We start from the raw sequence: 26,356 nt of genomic DNA on the forward strand, positions 1-26,356 counted from the left end.
AAAGAAAGAAAACCACAAAAATACTGCCCATACGATCCACAGTCAGGCAATCTATAGTAATGTTTTGACATATTATGATGTGATGGGAGTGTGTGTCAGCGGGGGCCAGGGGAGGGAGGGTAAATCCAAGCCAAACTCCATGTGGAAGAACTTGCCCAGTGTGTATGACGGCACCCTGACTTTATCAACGGCATCATGTAACGGAGCAGGTATTTTCCAAACAGCTAAATTGTGCTGTGTCTTCAGTTTTGCCTTTCAATCTCAAGCAGCTTCGAGGTGAGGCTCACCTCCCACCTTGAAAACCAGCTGACACAGGTAACATTTCATTCTCCAGTACACGCCACACAACAAATGCAAAATATGCATGCATTTCAGCATTAGACCTGCAAATATGAGGCTATGAAATGAATACCTGCCAAGACGTTTTTAATCAAACGGAGGACAGCTGTCATATAGGATTACTCAAACAATTGTGATTGCGTGTTTGGGCTTGAAGCCCAGAGTGCTGTGTTTAATTTGCTGGATAAAGTGACTTGGGTTGGTACTTAGAACTGTTGACATCTAGCAAATGCCTTTTCAGAGACAAAAATTCGAGGAAAGGAAAAGTTTACTGAACAAAATACATGAGATAAAGTACCCATATTAATCTCTAAAAACATAATCATCACTACATTGACATTTGATATTTATTTCAGGCCAACAGCAAGTGTCTACAAAAGACATTAAAAAAATTTAAAAACCTGGTAAAATTAACAACAAACAATCAATAATTAAAGGTAGCCTACATATTGTGCATTTTTTTGAGAGATTTAAAACAGTTTGTTGGTGTCAATAACATGGTTGCATCACACTTTTCACTCTCTTTTTAGAGCCCTATTGAAATACATCTGTTTTTAGGGAGCAATTCTCCTGTCTTTTATAAATATCAATAAGATGCCTCCCCTCTACTATGGGATGTGCCACTAATAATATGACCACTGAGCAATCAGATATTATCCTCAAGTTCCCCAGGTCAGGAGGAAAAAAAAAGACATCACTAAAACATTGAATCATATTTCCAGATTGTCAATTTTGCACTGCATATTATGTGTTCACACCACACTGCTTGTAATCTGCTACGTGACCTGCCAACCGATATGTTACGATTCTACTTATTTGGGGTGCCAAAAATTGTAACTATTGAGCATATCTTCCATCAATTTCAGCAATAGTTAAATAAAACTCAAATCTTTTGAAAGTTTAGTTAGAGTTTGTCAGGTCAAAGAACTTACCCCTTTCCTGCACTGACATTTTCCTTCCTCCTCATAGTTGTGCCCTTCGAGAGGATTTTGCAGTTTTCAAACTGTAGCAAAATTTGTACCCTTACTTTACTTCTCCCTCCCTCCCTATCAAGTCTCTGACCAAAGCCACGCCCTTCACTAACATGCACAACTTTGAGATGTACACTAAAAGAACGTGCACACGAACAAGCTTTTCTTAGCCACAGCTACTACATTGCTAGTTGACCTATTAGGGGTAAATTTTCCTGTGAGACAGGGACAAAAAGGCCACATCACATGAATCAGAGAACAATTTCTCCCATAATAGTACCTGCACTTGTAACTAAACTAGCTCAGGTCACTGTCAACATGTACTCCTAAGTACTTGACGTGCCATTGCTTAATTGTTTATTTGGTTTTGTTTCATCCTTAAGCAATATCAAACAACAATAATCAGCTAATGAACACTAAGTGGAAACAATGATTTTGAAATACACTTGATTTCAAAACAAATATTTCACTGATAATTCCAATAAGGGATGTAAATAGCAATAGAATAATAACATCTGAAAATATTTGGTAGTGACAGCGCCTTATTATCAATCCAAATTCTACACCTCGTATCCTCCTCGAGTTCTTAACCAGATGACGTCAGGCCAGAGGCAGCGAACGTATCGGCAGCCAATTGCAGGGCATATAATAGGGATGGAATGATACACCAAAGGTTAGGGCTTGAGTTTTCTCACACACAGTTCATACACAATTTGATTTAAGATCATGGTCAAGTAGTCATGTTTCACATTTAGGATCAGGGAAATATCTTTTACTATTTTGCTGTTGGGCCACTCCAAAAACTAACAGACCCTACTAACAGGGTTCATAGAATATTGTGGCGACAATATGTTTGAAATGTTTGCATCTGTTTTTGTTTGTCTTGTTGAAAATCTATAGTTGTCTTGTGACGGTATTGGGTATGAGTTTAGCTGCTGCCCCCAGTCTTACAGAAATATTGCAAGTGTCAGAAGTGACACACCAGATGTCAATGGCACTGTAATTACGTCTGCACACTATTATTTGTTACCAACAACACCCTGCTGAAGACTGAAGGGTAAATATGTGTTTGTTTTTTCATGTTTAGAGGCATACAAATAAAGGATTTTAACAATAGTTATCCCCAACTGAGTGCATATAGACTTGGACTTCCAACCTCTTTTTTCCCCCCCCAATTATTATTATTTTTAATTATAATTTGGTAGCACTTTGTACGTATCATACATGATTGTATCTGGAATGGAGGCAATGCGGGAGTTGAAACAGGTGTGTCACGGTTCTGCCATTTCGAAGATGACAGATATTGAGGGGGGAATCATTGTGAGACGAAGAGTAGGCTGAAAAGCACACACGCACATGAGAACATGCAAACATGTCCACACGACAAGACCATAGCCAAGATTTGAAATACAGTATACAAAAATAGTCTAGTCATAGATAGATAGATAGATAGATAGATAGATAGATAGATGGATAGATATTTTTATCTTTTTTTTACTTCTTTTTTAAGAGGTTGAAATTAGAGCATTTGGACAATTTTAAGTAAAAACAAAAATGGCTCTAAAAGATTATCTACTTAGTCTGGAATATAATATTCCAAATACCATTAATAATAATAATAATAATAATAATAATAATAATAATAATAATAATAATAATAATAATAATCGCAACAATAACAACGAGACAGACAAAACAGTACAAAATCTCACAGGCTGTTTACTTTTTGGTTTTGATTTGCCAAAATATTGGTTGGCAACCAGTCCAGGGTGTCCCCCGCCTACTGCCCAGAGCCAGCTGAGATAGGCGCCAGCAGCCCCCGCGACCCTTGTGAGGAATAAGCGGTCAAGAAAATGGATGGATGGATGGATTGATTTGCCAAAATTGCAGCTACTGCAGGTTTGTAAATAATGTCACACCCAAAGAGATTGAGATATCAGCTACCATGCATGTGTTTTATCGACATCCAGCCATTATAATATTACATACTGATATATTACATATTTCATTATTATAATCGAATGGCCCCGTGTACAAAGGATGCACATACACAAAAAATGGAGTTCATGTGTTTAGATGTAACAAGAGGGAAATTAATGAAAAAAAACAAAACATTAATAATCTGTTTAATTTTAATGCTACAAACTACACGAGTATTGTTTCTACTCATATATTTTAGAATATGATAGACCTTTATTGTGATATTGTCACATGAACATCAAAAATTCTTTTAGAAGCATTGTGCTGTATGAAGTGCCACATGACAGAACTCATCAATTGACCACTTTAATAACCAAAGCTCTTTGTGGTTCACATATTTTAAGAAGCTAGGAAAAATAGTCATGATAAATCACATCTCAGAAACTTGATGATGATATAATTTAAGTGTAATTTCCTCCCCCAAGCATTAAATGGAAATTTACTGTGAAGAGTGCCTGCCAATAAAAAGCCTGACTGAACGTATATCCAAAACTGTACCCAAGTGGAATATAAGCAAATACATAAAGAAACTCACATTAATGGGGGGGAAAAAAAACAGTGGTGGAATTATAGCTTTAACTTGTGATGTCACAAAAAAGGAAGCAAGGAGCAATGACGAGAAAAAAAAAAAAGGTTGTTACCCTAAGTTAATAATAGCACATGAAAAAGTTAACCAATTAGCAAGGCAAAATGCTTATGCATGCAGAAATCAAATCAAACATGTTTTGTCTGTTGAATTTCCATATTGTGCAGGTAAAGCGGTCTTGATTGGTTGATGTTGGCCATACAAATTACAAAGCAGATTTGTCAAAAGATTGTTGAAGACAGCAGAACATATTAATCATTTGCCGTTCAAACAGCTTACCAGCTGAGCGATGTGACGTCACTTCCAACTGATAGCACTCAGGATGCGTTAAAATAAAAAAATATTGTCTTGCTTTCCAGCGCACTACACTCGAAACTACGGTATGTAGTTTACGTGTGTGTTGTGTGTCCCAATGCGATGCACTGTCAAACCCCACCTCTTCTCTGTGACAACAAAACTCCACCTCTGCAAATAATGCTGGCTGTACCTGTTCGACTAGCAACACAACTGTCATATTTCACGTTATGGCACGACAACACGCAGCAACGAGTCATAATCAGGAAGTCTTCAGATTTGAGCAACACTCACACACGCACGTGCGCACAATAGTGGAGATGGTTTCTGCTTCATTGAATTTGGATTAATTCAAAGATGCAGTTGTGTTACTGAGTGAAATAAACATGTCTACTATAGCCAGATGTAAAATCAATCAATGGAAATATATAACTGTTGTATGTAATAATGTAACTAATGTACTCTCTGAGTATGTAGCTCAAGGGTGTCCAAACTTTTTCATTTGAGGGCCACATATAGAAAATCAGAAAGACGCGAGGGCCACATAATGTTATGAAGAGAAATTGTGTTTAGTCCTAAAAATTGTAGAAATAATGTATTTGTGATTTTGCATAGGGCGGCACGGTAGTCGAGTGGTTAGCACGTCCGCTTCCCAGTTCTGAGGTCTCCGGTTCGAGTCCAGGCTCGGACCTTCCTGGGTGGAGTTTGCATGTTCTCCCCGTGCCCGCGTGGGTCTTCTCCGGGTACTCCGGTCTCCTCCCACATTCCAAAGACATGCATGGCAGGTTAATTGGGCGCTCCAATTGTCCCTAGGTGTGCGTGTGAGTGTGGATGGTTGTTCGTCTCTGTGTGCCCTGCGATTGGTTGGCAACCAGTCCAGGGTGTCCCCCGCCTACTGCCCAGAGCCAGCTGAGATAGGCGCCAGCAGCCCCCGCGACCCTTGTGAGGAATAAGCGGTCAAGAAAATGGATGGATGGATGATTTTGCATATTTAGAAAAATACTACAGTATATAAACCAATTTATTTGTAATATGGCAGTAGTGTTATTAAAGTTTTGGAATTTTTCATTGTAGTTAGTTTTTATTAGTTTTCAGGGTGGTTCTGTTAGATTTACTTAGTTTAGTTCTTTAAAAAATGCTTAGTTTTAGTTTAGTTTGTTAGTTACAGTATTAGTATTAGTTTTTAAAAAAAAATGTGTAGTTACTTTTGCGCAATATTTAAAAAAACACATGGGAGCGATGTCATCTGAAGGTGCTTTTCTGATGGCTGCTGCTAGATGACGTCACTTCTGTCTGACATACTTTCAAACGTCATAATTCCGGTTTATACCAAAATAAATTTTTAAAAATTACATTTAAAATCATCCCCAATTGGCTCATGCATTAAATTAATTACCAAAGACTAAAACGAAGGACATGTTTGCTATAATTATAGTTAGTTTTGTAAACATAAAATCGAGTTTCAGTTAGTTTTCATTTTTTAAAAAGCATTTTCATTTGTATTTTTTTCAATAACAATATTCATTCATTCATTCATCCATCCATCTTCTTGACCGCTTATTCCTCACAATGGTCGGGGGAGAACTGGCGCCCATCCCAGCTGGCTCTGGGCAGTAGGCGGGGGACACCCTGAACTGGTTGCCAGCCAATCGCAGTTGGTAACAATATTTATTTATTTATTTTTAGTTTTTTCCATTAGTTTTAGTTAACTAAAATAACCTTTAATGGCACCTGTTTTTCGATACCCTCCCTTCTTACTTTGACCATCTCCAAACGTTTTTTGTGTGTGTTTATTTTAGTTGAACGGAGTCAAATGCCATTTTTAGCATATGTCGCGGGGCACTGAAAAATGGACGGCGGGCCGCAAATGGCCCCCGGGCCGTAGTTTGGACACCACTGATGTAGCTAAATGATATTTACTGTATATCAATACACTTAGAATTGACATGACCTGGTCTCTCATGCGTTCCTGGTGCCCGAGGATGATGGCAGCATGGTGTGGATACTTCTGTCTCAGGTGATCCAGGAAGACTTCCTTCTTTCTCTCCACTTCGGAATGCTGCATGAGCAGACTCTCCAGGTCGCCGTCCCGACTGTTGGCAGCACCGCTTCGGGGCAAGGTGCTCGCAGAGTGTGGAGCGCCATCCGGGTTGCACAGAAGGTTGTTGTTCATGTGATGTTTCTTCGGGAGCTGATGCTCAGTTTTTCTGTCGGAAGTGCAAGAGGAGGGAGCAATGGATGGCGCATGTGCTAGGAAGGGTAGGGTGGATGGCCGGATAAGGCAAGGGCAATGAGAATAGAGAGAAATAGGGAAGTGAAGGATAAAAGAGATCAATTTGAACAATAACTGAGTGAGAAAGTATATTACATTTTTGCTCGATGTCTCAGGCTGCAAGCATTCTACTTTATTGTCTTTGTTATTCGTGATATAGGGGTGACCGGGGCTAGTTGTATCAGGTTTTGTACTTTTATATATTTATTGGAATCAATACATCATATATAAACAACATGTATACCAGATGAAAGACCAAAGTCCTAGGGATATGTTTTGTGTATCATGTCATTTTCATACTTTGTGTCAGTGCAGAGCTATAAAATAGATGACGTGAACATGTGATATGTTGCCCCACCAATGGGTAAGTTGTTCATACTGGATTTTGAACTGGATTTTGCAACTAATAAAACAAAGACAAAATTATCCTTGTTCTCCTGTTTTGTTTTGTTTTTACAACTATAGAAATTGTTTATCAATGGGCGTTTTTTCACCGCTGTAACTTTTGGAGAGCCTTTCAGTTTATATTGGTATAATTCAGTTCTCGCGTTTTTCCACCAACAACAATTACCAGGGTAATTATATTCCCCAGGGGGCATCCAAGTACGATCTCAGCAGCAGGGTTTGCTGAGCCAGGCAGGAACTTTGAGGGGGCTGATTGGTCAAATTTGGGGGTTTACAACCAAGAACTCCCTTTACCCAGAACTCAAAGTTCCTGGGCTTGTTGGTGGAAAATCAGCTATTGATCTTGAAAATTTACCATAGCTATTTAGCAAACTACAACATAAAACATTATGATATATATTAAAGTCCTTAGGAACTGGTGGCATGTACAGTACAGGCCAAAAGTTTGGACACACTTTCTTATTCAATGCAATTGCTTTATTATCATGACTGGTAACTTTGTAGATTTTTACTGAAGGCATCAAAACTATGTATGAAATGATGTGGAATTATGTACTTAAGAACAAAAGGAGAAATAACTGAAAACACGTTTTAGATTCTAGTTTCTTCAAAATAGCCACCCTTTGCTCCGATTACTGCTTCGCACTCTCTTAGCATTCTCACCTCTGGAAACTCCTTCAATACTGTTGGAAAACCATTTCAGGTGACTCTTGAAGCTCATCGATTCCATTCCAAAGACCTGCATGGCAGGTTAATTGGGCACTCTGAATTGTCCCGAGGTGTGCTTGTGAGTGTGGATGGTTGTTTGTCTCTATGTGCCCTGCGATTGGCTGGCAACCAGTTCTGGGTGTACCCCGCCTACTGCCCGAAGCCGGTTGGGATAGGCTCCAGCACCCACCGCGACCCTTATGAGCAAAAGTGGTTTAGATCATGGATGACTTGACTTTATTGATCCAGATCCCTTTCATACGGGTTTGGTAGTGACCAGTAAACTAAACTGTGGACTGGAAGTAGTACACAACTTCTATACTTATAGTATACAAATGAGTGTACTTGTACTACACAACACTAAACTAAATTGTGGACTAGAAGTATACACATAGAATACTAGAAGTACATTATACTGGTAGAATTCTTTGATAAACTTGATTTGCACCAGTTTAGTATGAACAAGCATTACATTAGTATACTTTCCAGTACACAAAAGTATAAAGTTAGGAGTATACTTTATATACTTATACTAGAGTATACTTTATACTCTAGTGTACTTAAGATATACTACTTTTTCGTAAGGGTAGCTTAAACCCGAGCAGTGACTGAGGCATGACAAGATGCCTGAATCTCTCCTCTAACGAGTCCACATGATTTGCTGCTAGAATGTGTGTATGTACGACACCTCTTTCAAAATAAGTAAAGTTGAAAATTTTTGCTTTGGGTTGGGCAGTCATCTCAGCTCACAATGTGCTATTCTCAGACAGTACACAACCCCTGACCCTTTAGACGAAGAATACTAGTATTCCACTTTTTCGTTGCGCCCTCTGGTGGAGAATAAAATCGCAGTGTGACAACTTACACGTGATACTAGTCCCGGTCTGCCGATTGATAATAAATACATCATCAAAAGTAAAATTCTGATTCCACATGGACAATTGGTTATATATAACATAACAATGGATAGTTCAGTGACCATTGTGGGTTTACTTTCATATAAGGGTACCAGCAATTTTGTTCAAAAGAATGAGACAATTACATGGAGGAAAAAAGGCCCAAAAAAAACAAAAAAACAACATTTCTATTAAAAACCCTTAGGCGTTATTGTGACCCGTTTTGTGCTTTTTGATGGTTCTGACCAAGTCATTTCAAAATAAGATAATGCCCAGGGGTTTTAAATGCTACAATGGCCACACATTTACTAGAAGTCAAAGTGCCGATCTCTTCCAAGGGCAAACTGTATATGCCAGTCACTACTTTTCTGATCGTTCGTATCACTGCGCGTCGCCCTGTAGACAGCTAATCGACGCGCTGCAGACAGCTCGCTGATCCTTCCGCCTTCGAAAAGACAAACAACTCGTAGATTAGTGCGCGTCTATCAACTGCATGCAGGGCGCCGCGCAGTGATACAAACGAACAGAAAAGTCGTGCTGGCGGTAATGGCGTCTTGACTTTTTTCAGAAAAGGAGTATTGTGATGCAAATGTATCACTCTTTTTAACACAAATTGTTTTTAGAAGAAAAACGCTTTATTTCCGACACCCCAGCCAGCTTGCTGGACTATTTTCCTCTCGTCCAACACCGAACCAGAACTCGTGTCACAGAACGCTGTCAGGGGTAAGTCAGTGCTGATCGCACACACTGGAGGTGAGGATGAAATAGAGATTCATGTCAAAGAATTCGAACGATCCCTTTAAAATGGTAATTGGAGTACATTTACTGTATATAGTGCTTTATATACACGATGTTGTCCAATGCACTTTACGCAGCACATTGAGAAAAGTGTTTTAATACTGTTGGCACTGTGTCACTCTGTTGCTCAAAACGGACACTGGCTGAATCTTACATTGCAATCAATGCAATTTAGGCAAATTAGTTTACAGGTATTATTTAAGTAGGTTTGGACAGTATTGTATTGTATATTATATTGTATTATTTATGTATTTTTGTATTGTATTATCTTAATCTAAGTTTAAAACATCTTTGAAATATGCAGTTAATAATGTGAACATCGTCATAATGTGAAAATCAGAGTGAAAATGTCATGAATGGGAATGTGATGTTGCTTATCGTCAAAATCGAGGAGGGAGACGCTTGGGCGTAATTTGGCTGTGATTGACAGCAGCAGTGAAAACTACGATCTAAATCATTTCTATACTATGACAAGCTATGCTAAATAAACTAGCCAAATGCTTTGCTCATAAATCATCCATCCAGCCATTCATTTTCCAAACCGCTTATCATCACAAGGTTTGCAGGCACGCTGCATGGAGCCTGTGTGTGTTTGTGTAATGTTAAATAATAATAATAATAATAATAATAATAATAATAATAATAATAATAACAATTGAAAGGTTTTTTTTGTTAATCATTGGAATAATTGATAGGCAAGTCGATTTTTTTAAAAAGTCGTTAGTGACAGCACTAATATGAAATAAAATTCAAATAAAAATGTGCCAACTATGGTGGCATTTATGATGACAACGGCACAATGTTGTCTTCAATTTCAGCACACATGAGCAAAGCAAGGCAGTTCTGCCATGTACAGAATATTTGCTGCTCCAGGAATTTCGGCCTCAACCTTTGCTCTTTTCACATTCGAACACAAGCTGCAGTGACTGAATAGATATTGCTCAGGGCACAAAATGTTTAAAGGGAAATTGTCTAGCATAGGAGCACTGTGCTAGAAAAGGAAGATCCAGAAGTTGATGTTAACAATCAATTCCACTGCTTTGGCTTCAGTTCTGACCAAATTCCAATTTGTGCGCTTTACATTTTGACTACTCATTCCCCGACTGATGAAGCAGAATCAGCAGCCACTGGGGGCTCACGTTCTTGCTTGAGGATACTTTGACATGGTCACAATGGCCAGGAATCAAACCCACAAACTCAGGGTTGTGAGATGACATCTGATAATTTATGCTGGCGGACTTGAAACACATTTCAAAAGATTTTCTTTTTTTCATGTATGTATGCATGCAATTGTATGCAAAAGCTTTTGGAAGCCCACATACAAAATGAAAAAAGTAAATACGGACAGAGAATTATTTTTTAGTGAACAATGGGTTATCCTGGCCAAATAGACCCTTTAAAGTTGAAGTCACAAATTTCCTATTAGGCCAAGGATGTTTATCATTGGTCAACAAAAGCTGCAGGGCAAAAGTATTGAGACATGCTAGAGTTTTACCACTTTGAATTTGACTCTGCTTACTTATGGTGTATATTTTGAAACACCCTATTTTGACACCGGTCCTTCTTTCTAAATATGTGTTTAAAAACAAAGACAAATGCAGATTTAATCCTTTAAATAATTATAATAATTCAGGTCACGCATGATGACGAAGTACAGTATTTGAAAAATGTGTTTCCTGGTGCGTATCTTTGAGTAACACCGTTTCCCCAAACTGTCAGTAGCCTACTGTCCTTTTCACACCTTTCCACTGAGTTAAGAAAAGGCGGTGAAAATCCAGGGCAAACTGCAGAGGAAAGAGAATATGCACATCACTCCATAAGTAATCCCTAAATGTTACTCCTCTTCTTCATATGATCCCTGAAGGCGAAAATCCCTGGATACCATGCGTATGTAGCTCACATCATGCCACGCGTGTAGCCTACATCCATTTCTGCTGATGTGGGGTGGATTAAACAGAAGGTTCCACAGCTGATTTAAAGCGACTCCCATCAGGCCTTGTAAGCACCACTCACAAATCTGTAAATAAAGGCTGGGCCTGCCTACTGTGAGATTTCTGACTCTTTATGTTATTTCTGTTGTTGTTGAGTTTGAAGGGTTGATCTTAGTTGGAACGTCCTACTAAATATATGTAAAAGCCCAACGGATATATTTTAATAAGCAGCAATAAGTCGTTTTAGTCTTTGGTAATTAATTGAATGCATGAGCATTTTGGGGATGATTTTAAATGTGATTTTTAGTAATCTATTTTGAAATAAACCGGAATAATAACGTTTGAAAGTATGTCGCACAGAAGTGACGTCATCTAGCAGCCAATAGAAAAGCACCTTCATGTGATGTTGCTCCCATGTGTTTTTTAAATATTGCGCACAAGTGATACACTTAAAAAACAAAAACAAAAAAAAACTAATACTAATACTGAAACTAAGAAATTAAACAAAAACTAAGGATGTTTTTTAAAATAACCAAACTAATAAAAACTAACTAAAATGAAAAATTCCAAAACGATAACAACCCAACTGCCATATTACAAATAAATTGCTTTATATACTGTAGCATTTTTCTAAATATGCAAAAGCACAAATAAATTATTTGCACAATTATTAGGACTAAACACAATTTCTCTTCATAACATTATGTGTCCCTTACGTCCTTCAGATTTTCTGTATGTGGCCGTCAAATGAAAAAGTTTGGACACCCCGGTCTATACGAAGATAAATACAAAATCAAGCATAAATTGACGGCTCAGAAATTCTACTGCATTGCGCACACATTCCGTTGCAAAAACAAACTTGTGGGCTCCAGTGACATTTGAAAAAGAAATTCAGGCCCAGCAGTGTTTGAGACTTCTCATGACTGCCTTGTCACGTTCAGCCTTTTGCTGCAAAGGTCACGTAGTGAGATCTTGTTTTAACGTTGTCACTTCAGCTTGTTATGGTGTCAGCTCAACCACAAAGTGTCACAACACATCCATTTGATAATAATTACAAAACTGGATTTGAATATGGGATGTAATCTGTAATAATGGGACATTGAAGAATCACCATATCATTCACTTATTGTATGGAATATAGAATAATATACTGTACTAAAACTCTACTGTAGAATTATAGCTAAATAATAAGAAATGTAACTGGCTCAAGGTTTGATCCAAAAAAAACAAACATATGTTTAGTATATACACTTTGGGTTACTCTTAAGGATACTTCAAAGGGGCTCCAGGGGAGCTGGATATCAAACTTGCAACCTTCAAGTTGAAGGAACCACCACATGATCCAAGCATGTAGCAGAGCATAAATAGGCAAGACCTTAGCAAACAGGTTTTTTTTTTTTCTCATGAGCTTGACCTACGTCCTAACCAGAGATCTGCGCGTATGATTTTGCATGAAGATAAAAATCGGACGTGACAAAGGATCTTTTACAATCTTGATGCTGCATGTACCATCACAATTGTCCATCCCCTCCCTCTCGCTCCCTCCTCCCCAATCCTTGACAAAGTAGATCTGATTGATCTAGTTCAGCGGAGGCCTGGAGGGAGATCGTAGCTTTTTACTGTGTGGGGCAGCACTGTGTGGATATGTGCCTCACAATTTGGACAGCCACTCCATCAATTAGCTCGTTCGTTTGCTGACATTGTCCAATTAGACTGTTTTGTTCAAAACCAAAAATGGGTGCTCAGTCTGTGTTGCTTTGATTTCTCATTGGACAACAGAGAGTGTAAAATGTACCTATAGGTATGGGAATGTACCAAATTTAATACTGTACAGTATCTGGTATATAAGCGTAAGCAGGACTGTCAAATTTTGACCAAACTTTGGAATGAGGCATCGGTCGGTCCCCAGTCAGGTGGGCCGGCTTATGGTGTCGGTACCAGATGTAATGGGCATGCAAGATTGTATCGGGGTCCTTCGGTGGCCTGCACGCCAGCCGACGATGTCATGCTACAGGAATCGGATTGTGGTTAATGATTATTCGGAGGGAAAACATGTTGTATGAAGAAATGCTTTACATATAAATACATTATATTAGGGATGGGAGCGTACCAATACCAGGTATCGGCATCGGGCAGATACCAGGCCATATTTCAATGTATTGGCACTCACAACGGGTATCAATACTGGTATCGGCTGCCGCTCTTGTGGCCGTTTTTCTGTCATGAACTTAAGGCTGAAATTGATATTTTGTATTTATTGACTGCCACAGGGGGCTCAAGGAAGAAAGCATGAGTCTTCAGTTGTACTCAACTGAATTAGCTCTGAAGACATAACTTTGTATATCGTCATGGATGACTGCATGGTATGAGATGAATGACAAACGGTGAATGTGAAACATCCATCCATCAATTTTCTTAACCGCTTGCTGCTAACAAGATCTAATCTAGCAAAGCTAGGTCATCATCATAGCTAATTGGTTGCACTGTAGCAGCCGTTGCTAAGATTGGCTTGCTTAGTGAGTGATGTGGCTTTGATAAGAGATCTAAGGGCTGAGGAGGAGGAAAGTGAGTGTATTCAAATCTTGGTAACAGTTTGAAAATTGCAAACTTGAATTGTACCACTGAAGCAACATTTCGAGGTATGATAGGGAAATGAAGCATATTTGACAACAAAAGTTTGATAAATATCTAGTGTGCCCATTCTTGTGTCTACTCTTGTATTTGCCAAAATTATTTGGCTCACTAATTTTAATACTTGTCGTCGCCATGTTTGGGGAGCATGTGACATCAGCGGGCCGTCACTCACATCCATTAGTTACTATTGAGTGAGATGCCAGATCGCTCATCTATGGATGTAATTCTGTCATCCAAACTGATTATTTATTATTTATTTAAACGGAAAGGATATAATGTAACCCCAGTTACATTACATTACAAGTTACACATGTCAAACCGTAATAAATAAATAAACAAACAGATGATTCAGTGAATATCCAACACAATTATTTCACAAGGGAAACACTGTTTGAGAAGTATTATTGTAAACTCTTCAAACAAAGGGTGAATACTTGCAGACAATGTGGCACCTCCACCTGTCTCATCTCATTCTTTAGCAAATACATGTCATGGATTCATGGACTGTCCATGAGTATTGAATTTGAAGAGTTGTGAGAATGACTCTGATTCGTTAAAATTATTATTTTTTTTAAATGCCGCAATTAACCAGGGTAGTTGGTTGGTCCTTGCGGGTGAAAATGGCTGCGAGTAGTAGCTGTCATGGCATTGCGACAAATACGTTCAGGAGCTATTACAAGCTTGCTTTAATAAAGCCAGTTGAAAAAAAAAAACATGTTGGGCTGGAATTTTTCTTGATAAACCATACATACCTGTATTTCTTCTCCTAACCATCACAAGTACACTTTAAAGGTCAGAACTACATCTGAGGCGAAAGTAGATGCAGGGAAGGGACAAGATCTTTGACCCCACAAACTCAAACTAACTGACCTTTGAAAAGATTTTTGTTTTATTTATTATACAGTATAAAGAATTTGACTTTGGTGGTTCCACTGTACCACAGTGAATTCATTCACAGCATTAAACAAAACTGAATTAAGCAGGCTAAACAAAAACAAAACAAAAAACAAAACTGAAAGTAAAGTAGACTATATGGAGCATGACCCAGGCAAAGATAATATAAATAAATGCAATAAACGTAGGCATGAGTACCAAATGAGATTGGCCACTACAGTGTACATGAATAGAACCACTGCCAAATCCTGTTTAGCTCCCGACAATTACCAAAACCAGACCAAACCATGTTGAATATCTAAATGTAAATCTGCAACCTGAAATAACTGCTTTCTTCTTGTTAGTTTGCAGCACAACACACCACATCATTTCCACCAGAAACATTCCCCAAAAAAATAACCACACTGTGGGCGTGACTAAAAATAAGAGCAAGAAATTGTGCCATGAGTTTTATCTGAAGAGACATGTAGCTCAATGCGTAGCCTGGATTATCAAAAATGCGCTGTGAAGTTGTTTGCCGACCAAGCAGCTGTTTCCCAGGGCACTTATTGCTCAGTGGAGTGTGGAGTGTAGCAGATTTGGACAATAAGACATTGAGGAAAAAAAAAAAAAAAAGGAAAAAAAAACTTTGGTGCTTTAAATAGGACCTAGGAATGGAAGATGTCTCATGTGAAATTGTGCTGCTGCTGTCGGATCAAATTAGGAACATGCTAAAGCAGAATCCACTGGGATTTGTAAAATGAGTAGTAGAGAAAGAAAATGTGCTTGGAGAGACACACCTGACAAGATACCTACATTATACTACATGATAGAGATAGACCGATATGCTTTTTTCAGGGCCGATACCGATACCGATTATCGGTAGTCAAGGAGGCAGATAACCGATATTTGAAGCCGATATTCATTTGCAGTAAAAGTTAAAATGTTGGCACCAAATTTTGGAATAATTCAAACCCTAACCGTTCTTTACAATGGATTCTCACACTGCACTTTTCATTTTACATCCTTCTATCTGCAATAAGACGTTGGTGGCGGGGGGATTTAAATGTGGGGGCCAATGTGACATTACCTTTTATAGCATTTGGGATACTTGTAGTTTTATTCTATAAATGTTGTATTTTTATATTTTGAAGTAATAGGAGGAACCCTGTCATTCAAAATGTGCATCAGCTGTGGCATTACTTATTACTACAGCAAAAAAAATAATAAAAAAAATTCCATGAGAAAAACTATTCATCCCTGAACACCATACAGTTCTTGTAGACCTTATTATGATTATTGTTATTGTTACCATATAGACAGTTTTGATAAGCTGAGGATCTTAAATCGAGAACAGCAATATCATGCTACTCCTCTCTACAAGAGAACTGTCAAAAGACACTTCATCATGTAGTTTACTGCCACTTAGGATGCCCCAATCAACGCAGAAAAAGGTCGAGTAAAATAACTTGGTTATAATAATAGTAAGAATAACTTGGTTAAACAGACATTGTTGCGGTGGACCGCTGCCAGTTTCTGCTGTTTAATGTGTTTTACACTTATAGACACGTGTGTATATGGGCACACGATTCTCTCACTACTGTACTGTACTGTATCACTTAATGGCACAGATGTACTTGTCTAAATAATAACTGGGCTGCAACATTGCTAATTCACATTAACAAGCACTATCTTAGCTGTACACAGGAATAGTTACTAACACACGAGAAAGTTATACAACACACCAAACATGAGCTCATTATTCAAAGTATGATGCACGTAACGAAATTACATCACTGAACATTAATTGCAGCCGTGTACGGCCGTAGATGTTACATATTAGTGGCATCCATTGAGAGGATAATGTCCCAACTGACGGCAGACATGACGTGAAAAGAGAGACAAAACGAGCAAATAAGCACACTATACTTTAGTGCACTTCTCTACTAATGCCAAACATACGGAAGAGAACACGTTCGTGTAGTTAAACGGTGTTTGAGACACTTCATTAGTTAGGAGCGGACTTTAACGAGGTGCACAACGAGCTGTCAATCAAATCGACGTCGAAGCTTAAGGCACACAATGGCAAACCAGTGCGACAAATAAACACAATATAAAGTAACTAAACGCTATTTAGTGTCACTGTGGCATCTCACTGCATAATAACCGCTATGCAACAAGTAGTGGACGTGACCCAGATTGCAATGTGTGCGTCACGAGAGGTAAATATAATGACATTACTCTACTCTTAACATGGAACTAGACAATATAATAATGACAACTGTTAATATTTGGAACCTTTCTAACAAACATTATTTACTTAATTAAGTGAAAATGTGTGTGATTCCCTCCCCGAGTAGTTCAAGTAGCGAATTAGCTACTGGGTGTTAGCCTCCATGCTAAGCTGAACACACCACTGTTAGCTAGCGGGGATCCAATGCAAGGCAATGCAGCTCCATTCATATAGTGCATTTAATACACAACATAATTCAATGTGTTTAGCTTATCATGGTGAAAAGTTCGGCGGAGTCTCTTTTAACTTACCTTCGAAGCATGCGTCTCGCGTTGTGTCCGTGGGTGCGTGTGTGACCGGCTACTGTGATACACGGCATACATATACTGATTGGTTCTGGCTCTTGCACGGCTAACCAATCAAATGCTGCTATGGGCGTTACGTTGCTGGAGTTGGACTCCATAAAAGACAGACGCTCTGGGCTGCATTCCAAGCGAAAAGACGGAGTTTTAAATGGATCGCTCATATCGGCCGTCAGATTAATAGAAACAGACCGATACCGATATGTACCAATATGTCAAATATCGGCCCATCTCTACTACATGATTCAATGAAATATAATTTTGGTGCCATGAGCTTAATGTTACTCATGTCAATCAAGAAAATACACTTAAGAAGTTGAATTGAATTCATTCCAGAAGGCAACCACACATTATGACCAGTATGGCAATTACTTAAGAAAGCCAGCATGTTCTGTGAAATGCCGTATTAACAGTGCAGTGATTTATTATTTCAAATTTCCTTGAAATGTCCAGTGACTTTATTCCCTTTGCAAAGAATTGGAACTGGTGTTAATAAAGTGTTACGGCAAAGTCACTTTAACCCAGTTGATTGTTCTAACGCGCAATTAACGCCTATGTGCCCCTTATTGACATGCCATGTAGTTGGGGAATTCCGTTTGCAACGGGCAGCAGATGCATCCATAGTATATGAATTACCCTCGAGAACCGCCACCGCCACCATACACAACTCGTCTAAAGAGGAGAAAGTTAGAGTGAAGGTGCCATTTGTTCTTTTAAACACTGCCAACCCCTCCTTGCTTTCAGAGGGGAGGGCACCACTAGGTTGGCTTATAACTGAAACATCTTCTAATTAGCAGATTAATCAGTCAGCTGTTCACAATGGGCACTCCTGTAAACTTATGTCCAATAGTTTGCAATTTGGATTTGGGTTCAAATTTCCCACCGTCTGCGGATGTGATGTCATGAGTGCGTTTTGTGCGTGAAGAATGCTGGGTGCAGTGGGCTCCAGGTGGAGGAGTAGAACCGTCACTTGCCTTCAGTGCCGGTTGGTGTGGATTCGCTTCTCCGCCTGGGAGAGCATGTGTGTATCTTACATGAGGTAAGATTGTGTGAGTGCTGATATATAAAAAAACAACAAAAAATTGTGCGTGCAGTTTTATTTTTCAGCCACAGGTGGCAGTAGCGATTCGAAATAGAATTTTCTGTGTTCAGTAGTTTTAATTTGGGGTGTGTGTGCGTGGGTGTGTGTGTGTGTGTGTGGGTGGGGGGGTGTTTTAAACAAATAATTAAAAATAATGTGTTTTATTAAATAGTAATATGAAACTGACATGACAATATGAATATTTTCTTTATAAAAATGAAATAAAAGTCTTTACTAGGGATGTAACGATAAGCGCGATATCGTGATATTGTGATATTAAAACTGACAATATCATCGTCATCTTCACGATATTTATGTAAATACAACACATTGTTAAAAAAAAAGTCAGGTTGATTTCCATTTGTGCAGTTCGAGCACCCTCTTGTGGCTATTTTTTTTAGTGCAATTTAATGTTCATTAGGGATGTTTTGGCCCTTCTATGTTTTAAAATCTACACTAATTGTCAGATGAAGGGGAATGTAATATACCTGTGAAGCAAGTCAATATGTGGAGGAACTCCATGTGTACGTGCATTAACAACATAACATAATAATAATAACATAATAATAATAATAAAACATAATAATAACAACATTGATGTCATGTACAAAAAAATGTGCTTTTTTTTAGTATGAGTTTGTTTTTTTTGTTGTTTTTTTTTACAATACTGTGACCTTTTTTAAATATTGCCAACCTCCACACAATATCGTGATAATTATCGTATCGTGAGCTTCATATCATGATAATATCGTATCGTGACGTTTGGATATCGTGAGATCCCTAGTCTTTACCTGACATATTTTACTATCACTATTGTAAGAAAAAAAACTCAACATTTCGATGCCTTCTCAAAACAATCGCCCAAGTCTAATTTTCAGATTTTTCAGGAAACATGAAAAATCATCATGAGGTGATTTAGGCAAAAAAAATGTGAGAAAAGAAAAACAAAAAAAAAGACAATTTATAATGTACATTGTTTAGCAATTATCAATAAATACATTTGGGGACTTCCTGCAAACACAACACAATCGGGTGGGACATTCTCTTGAAGCGTGATTGCTTTTTTTTTTTTTTTTTTTTTTTTTTTTTGATGTAAGTGTTTTTGAAGCTAGACAACACTTTGTCAACAGCATAGACAGAAAAAAAAATAATTGAATTTAGTGAATAATGGGGTGTTGGGAATCAGGTGCCCTCCTGTATATTTTAAAATTAATAATTAATTATGAGTAGGGCTGCCACAAACGACTATTTTGCTAGTCGACTAATCACCAACAGTAGTCGCGATTAGTCGACTAATCGGATCGGATCGTCAGCCTTCTTAAATAATTGCCCAAAGTCTTTTTTTCTACCATTTTTTCCTCAGAAAACCCCAAAAACTGAAACACATTCTGATTATGTATTCATTTCATTTTCATTTCAGGCATATAATTATATATGCATAAAATAATAAACTGTTCAACTAAGGATGTAGCCAATTTTAGCAAAGGTGGCCAGCATTTTTTATTTATTTATTTATTTTTTTGGCGACTGAGGCCAATATTTTTAAGGGGCTGACAAGCAAGCAGCTACTCTAATATAACCATCATTAGCATATAGCTTGAATTTGTTAAGATATATGTACAAGTTAGTAATAAAGATGGTGACAGGTGAAAGGTAAAAGAATAACAGTACATTCAACTTTTACTAAAGTGCAGTTTGTACCAGAATTCCTTGTGCAATCCAAAAACACAATTATGCCGATAGTACATTTGAACTTTTAGCTCAAATACTGTTGCCTTTAACATTTATAACAACAAATGTTGAGTGCATTTGAAAATAAAACCAAAACTAAATAGCAATTAGTAATATGAATACAACAAACATGAAAACAATATAAAAAATACTTTTCAGGCATGCACGTTGATGGCTTCATAATAAAGCTCTCCAATGAAGTGGAACGGAGTCTTTTAGCACTGTAACGTAGCGTTAAGACATCGTTGTCACATTTACTATTTAGCCATAACATCGCTGTGTTACAGGCCAAGCCTGGCCCTTTAAGAGCTGTAGTGCCGCACTTTGGCGCAGGAGGGCGGTGTTGTTTAGGAAAGAGGAGAGCGGAAGAGTTTGTGTGTGCGCACCGTCTGTCGTTGAGGATTGCTAAAATAAAAGTTTGTGTGAAACAACGAAAACGAGTCTGCCTGCTCAGTCTCCATACCATCGGTTAGGAGGTCCCTGGGCAGGAGAAGAGGACTTAACAGCTCTAACAACGTTGCACGTTTTATGTGTGTGCTAAATACTGAAAGTGCTACGCTAACCATCCAAATAACTTACAGTGGCTGAGATGACTGTCCCTCGCCGTGAGAAGGATTCGACAAAAGATGCTTCCATCTCAGCTGCCTTGAGAGGCAAGGTCTGTCTTGCATATTTTACATTGAACATTATTCGCTTAAGCGTCTTTATAGAAATGTTCCCAAACTTTCGAAGTCCGACGTCGGTTAGCCATGAGAGCATACTGTGTACAGCTGGTGCTGATGTCACGTCTGACCCGGATTAATGCTACTGCGCATGTGCGTCTAGTAAGAGCAGGAAGGAGGACGAGCGGCAGGCAGTCAAACAAGCGGTTGAGGCAGTTTTGGAAGAAAAAACAAATATAAGGCTGAATTAAATAAAATGAATTTTATATTCAGTCGGCAATTGAATTTCAGTGTCCTAAAAACCCAGCAGCACGTTCGCCTCCCAGTACTGAGGATGCAAGTTCGTGTCCGGGATCCTTCCTAGGTGGAGTTTGCATGTTCTCCCCTTGCCTACGTGGGTCTTCTCCGGGTACTCCGGTCTCCACATTCCAAAGACATGCATGGGAGGTTAATTGGCCGGCGGCCGCTCCGAATTGTCCCTAGGTGTGCTTGTGAGTGTGAGTATGAGTGGTTGTTCGTCTCTGTGTGCCCTGCAACTGGCCGGCAACCAGTTCAGGGTGTACCCTGCCTACTGCCCGAAGCCAGCTGGGATAGGCTCCAGTACCCCCGCCACCCTTGTGAGGAGCAAGCGGTCAAGGAAATGGATGGATGGATATAAACCCAGCATTTCCCCCATACCAGAATGGTTTGACCCAACTTGTCATGTGCCACCTAGATTCACCTGTCAATCACTTGAAAACTTTATTTAAATTAAGTTAATTATTTTATTTCTTTTTTAGAGCAGAGCTTTACTATGATCCCAAAAGATTAAACTTTATGTTGATAATCTGTATGTGCACAAAACTTTATTTATAATTAATTAATTTATTTATTTATTTTCAGTTGTGTCTTTTTATTTCCAAATAGTTCAAGAGACAACATAAATACAAATAGAGATCCAAATAAATAAATTAGACAATGACGGCACAGCACTTGGTTTTCATTTTTTTATTTATTTATTATTATTATTATTATTATTTTTTCCCCTTCAATCTTGCTTTGCGCGAGTTTAGGGGTACTTGGCCGAAAAAAAAAATATATATATATTTCACAGGGGGTACATCACTAAAAAAAGTTTGAGAACCACTGATATAACACATTTCATATAGGCAACTCATTGTGCTTGACCTGTATAAGACAAGCACAAATATTCGCAACAAGTTATGTCGGCCACCTAGAGGTGAATGAGGGATATTACAACTTAAAAACTACAGTCAATCCCCACATACAGTTCGGCCCAAAAGTATTTGGACAGTGACACAAGTTTTGCTATTTTAGCTGTTGACAAAAACTTATCCAGGATACAATCATACAATCAATATAGAATTAATTATTGACATCCAAATTGGAGCAGGGGTTTAGGAATTACAGCTCTTTAAAATGTAGCTGTCTCTTTTTCAGGGGACCAAAGGTAATTGGACAATTGACTCAGAAAGCTGCAAAAAAATAAAAACATGGGTGCTTCCCTCATAAACCGGCCATCAAATATGCAGTTAAAAGGTCTGGAGTTGATTCTAGGTGTGGCGTTTGCAATTGGAAGCTGTTTCTGTGAACACACAACATGCTGTCACAGAAGCTCTCAATAGGGGTGGAACAGCCCATCCTGAGGCTGACAAAAAAATAAATAAATAAATAACAAAGCCATCAAGCAGAGAGCAGAAATGTTAAGAGTGGCCAAATCAACAGTTTGGCACATTGTGGTAAAAACACAAACAAAGTGCACTGGTGAGCTTGTGAACTCAAAACGGCCTGCACATCCATGGAGTCAACAGTCGTGGATGATCACAGAATCATTTCCATGGTGAAGAAAAACCCCTTCACAACATCCACTCAAGTGAAGAACACTCTCCAAGAAGTAGCTGTATCAGTATTTAAGTCTACCATAAAGAGAAGACATCATGAGAATAAATACAAAGGATTCACCACAAGGTGCAAACCATTAATCAGCCTCAAAAATAGAAAGGCCAGAATTGACTTTGCCAAAAAACACCTGACGAAGTCAGTCTAGGTCTGGAACAGCATTCTTTGGACAGATGAGACTAAGATCAACCTGCATTAGAATGATGAGAAGAAGAAAGTTTGGAGAAGAATTGGAACAGCTCATGATCCAAAGCCCACCACATCTGTAAACATGGTGGCGTTAGTGTGATGGCATGGGCATGCATGGCTTTCAATGGCACTTGCTCACTCGTGTTTTTTGATGATGTGGCAAAAGACAGAAGCATCCCGATGAATTCTGAAGTGTATAGGGATATCATTTTTGCTCGGATTCAGCCAAATGCAGCAAAGTTGATTGGACGGTGCTTCATAGTAGAGATGGACAATGATCCAAAACATACTGCAAAAGCAACCCAGGAGATTTTTAAAGCAAAGAAGTGGAATATTCTTCAATGGTCGAGTTAATTACTCGATCTCTGACCAATCGAACATGCATTTCACTTTCTCACGGCAAAACTGAAGGCAGAAAGACATTCAAAAATACAACAACTGAAGACAGCTGCAGTAAAGGCCTAGCAAAGCATCACAAAGGAGGAAAGCCAGCGTTTGGTGATGTCCATGCGTTCCAGACTTCAGGCAGTCATTACCTGCAAAGGATTCTCAACAAAATATTGAAAAGTACCATTTTACTTTACGTTATGTTTAGTAAATGGATGGATGGATTATGTGTCCAATTACTTTTGAGCCCCTGGAATAAGGAGCATTTGCATAAAAATAGCTACAATTCCTACATGCTTAATCATATAGGCCTATTTCTGTTCAACCTCTTGAATTAAAGCTTAAGGTCTGCACTTCAATTCCATTGTAGTTATTTCCGTTTAAAACCAACGTGCTGGCATGCAGAGCCCAAATCATGAAAATTGTGTCACTGTCCAAATACTTTTGGGCCTAACTGTACATGTTAGGCACACACAGATTTGCATATTTGCACTTTTTTTGTGGGATATGTTTTCCCATTCACCCCATTCTTGTGGAAATTCAGCGTGTTTTTTTTTTTTTTTTTGGGGGGGGGGGGGTTAAAGAGGTGTTTTTTGTATGTTTTCCCAATGCATTTCAATGGGCATCAGTTATATGCGGATTTTCGCTATTTGCGGGCCAGCCCGGTGCATCACAAATATTGGGGGCTGACTTACCCTGCTATTCGGTGAGATGGACCAGGCATACAGTGACCTAATAAAGTCCTCAGAACCAGTGAACTCAGCTGGAACATGTCATGCATTAATTCAAACCTTTTAATCACTCTTGACTTAATCTGCAATGTCCAGCACGTAGCAACACATTAGCATATGACTTAGTCATGTTACCTAATTACTGTATAACGTGATGCTGGAGTAGTCTATTTGTGCACCCAAACAAACCTCCACCCCCATGCAAACACGCACACACCCACACACATTGCTCAGGGGTGTTTGACTCATGGGCGCGTGTTTGTAAGTTACGTACGCTGACTGCTTCAAGAAGACCACAAATGCGTTTGAATACGAACACTGTAAAAACTTGAACTTCTACAAATGCTAACATGTCGATGAGAGGTCAACACTTTTGATTTCTGTGCTAATGCAGATAAATGCATTTAATAATGTCCAGGAATTAGATTTGACACCCCACTGACAGTTTACATGCTGATATGTATGAATATTGTAATGATTATTATTACGTCATATTTTCAGCTATCCAACTTCTATCGGATCTTTGCACAACTCCATTACTTCCTGAACTCAGTAACACTCCTTCATTTCCTGTCTTTCATAAGTGGACAAGCTGATTAATCCAGGTGTGCCTGACCTCGACGTAACCACGACGACGATGGCCAGACACACCTGGATTAATCAGTTTGTCCACTCATGAAAGATAGGAAACAAAGGAGTGGTATAAAGTTCAGGAAGTAGTGGAGCTGTGCAAAGAGCCCATTAAATTGATATGTAACTGAGTTTGACTGCTTTAAAGGACATTATTGACATGACAAAAATGAACCTTTTGAACTCACTTTGTTGTTGACACTCACAAGGATGTTATGAAAGGGCAAATATCCAGTATCAATAGTTTTTAAAAACTTTAAACAATAGCATAACTTAAAATCTAATAAATAAACATGCAATAGTGACGTGCCTGATATTGGCTGTCACATTATGGTGCATTTTAGTAATTTGTTTGTGCCATCTTACCTTCATTGCAATACTTGTCTGCAGGCTCAATGGCTTTGTCATCACTATCAACTTTAGTTGCTCCATTGTGTCCTTGTCCTAATACAGAAGCCTTGCTTTGGTTCTGGCTCTGGGCTGCTAAGGGTCTTTGGACCAAGTTTCCCTCGCTGCCTGCTCTCATCAGCCTCTCTCCAATGCGCAGCATGCATGAGCGGTTACCTTGGAGGTCCTTTCTTAAATTGCAGTTCTGGGATCCTGCTGATCCGGGTCGACCCAGACGGGATGAGGACTTGGACATTTTACCCACCGGCTTGTGGAGAGCACTTACTTACTCCAGGGTATGTCTGTCTTCCTCCTCTTCTGGGACTGACTTGTTTTACATTGGATTTATGACTACACTTTCTCATACTTCTCGCTTTCTTCCCATCCGTTGCTGTTTTCTAATTTCTGTCCCAATCAGTCTGTCAGTCAGTGTCTTATCCAGTTTGTCTCCTTTCACCTCTCTTTGGGAGGAAGCTTGTCCCAATCCTTGTATCGACTTGTGCCCACTCGTGCCTCACATTATCGATTAAAGGCTTGCAGCAGTAAATTTCGTACCACCGAATTGTCTTCCTTGGAAACTGTGAAAATATGAGGCTGCTTGCTTCTTTCCTAGAATGGTCTCTGACTGAGTGCTCCCACTGAGAGTCTAAACTCCTCTGGGAGAGCTTTTCCTCCCTACTCTCTGTATGCCTCTTTCTCAGTCACCTCCTCCCTCTCGCTCATCTTTCCCACTTTTAATCTTCTCTCCTTTAATCCACCTCCTTTACTCAACTCTCTTTCTCTCTCTCTCTCTCTCTCTCTCTCTCGCTCGCTCGCTCGCTCGCTCTCTCTCTTCAGGCTTTGTTGGCAGTTTACGTGACACTATAAATCCATCCTGATGTCTCTATAGTCACATTGTACAAGAAGCAATTTCTCGCCCTTCTTACTCACAAAAAACAAAAACTACCTTGTGCTTTCTGCTTCTTGATGCTTCCACTGGGTAATCATGGTGTTATCCCCCACAGCCTTTGCAGAAGATGATGTTTGCCACTTGTTCATTGAGCCATAAAAGCAGTGAGTTGCATGTTTGTGTGAGATTTTCTGGATTGAATTGATCTCTGGTCAGAAACAAAATTGATGGTGATGCTGAAGCAAATTTTATGCACACTTATCTTAAACTAATGTTGAAACGAAATTGTAAACTATTCTATAATTCAACCAATTAAGTTGAAGCTTCACATTGTTGATAAAGAGAGAAAAAGCAAGGTTCACAGAGTAGCACTTTGTAGAACACCCTTTTCAACAATTAAATTATAATGGCCTATACATATGTAATATGTATGCCACGTAAAAAAGAATGAATCAAGCAGTCCCCACGGCACCATATGGTAGATCTGG

The 26,356-nt window shown here is 38.8% G+C and overlaps 1 protein-coding gene across 6 annotated transcripts in view; it reads right to left on the bottom strand.

The window, feature by feature from the left end:
- Window positions 1-25,702, bottom strand: part of LOC144030031 (sickle tail protein homolog) — a 62,783-nt gene extending 37,081 nt beyond the window's left edge. For 5 of the 6 annotated variants that reach the window (XM_077535954.1, XM_077535945.1, XM_077535929.1 and 2 more), the window contains exons 1-2: window positions 24,959-25,702; window positions 6,122-6,420 (exon numbers count right to left, since the gene is read on the bottom strand). In XM_077535954.1, the coding sequence (XP_077392080.1) occupies window positions 6,122-6,420; window positions 24,959-25,235 (576 nt within the window). In that variant the 5' untranslated portion in view covers window positions 25,236-25,702. Of the gene's footprint in view, window positions 1-4,155; window positions 5,007-6,121; window positions 6,421-24,958 lie in introns of those variants that run through there. The other variant, XM_077535936.1, reaches the window with a different exon arrangement.
- Window positions 25,703-26,356: the final 654 nt, after the last annotated feature.

Source organism: Festucalex cinctus, chromosome 1 (genome assembly GCF_051991245.1).
Source record: "Festucalex cinctus isolate MCC-2025b chromosome 1, RoL_Fcin_1.0, whole genome shotgun sequence".
Taxonomy (NCBI): domain Eukaryota; kingdom Metazoa; phylum Chordata; class Actinopteri; order Syngnathiformes; family Syngnathidae; genus Festucalex; species Festucalex cinctus.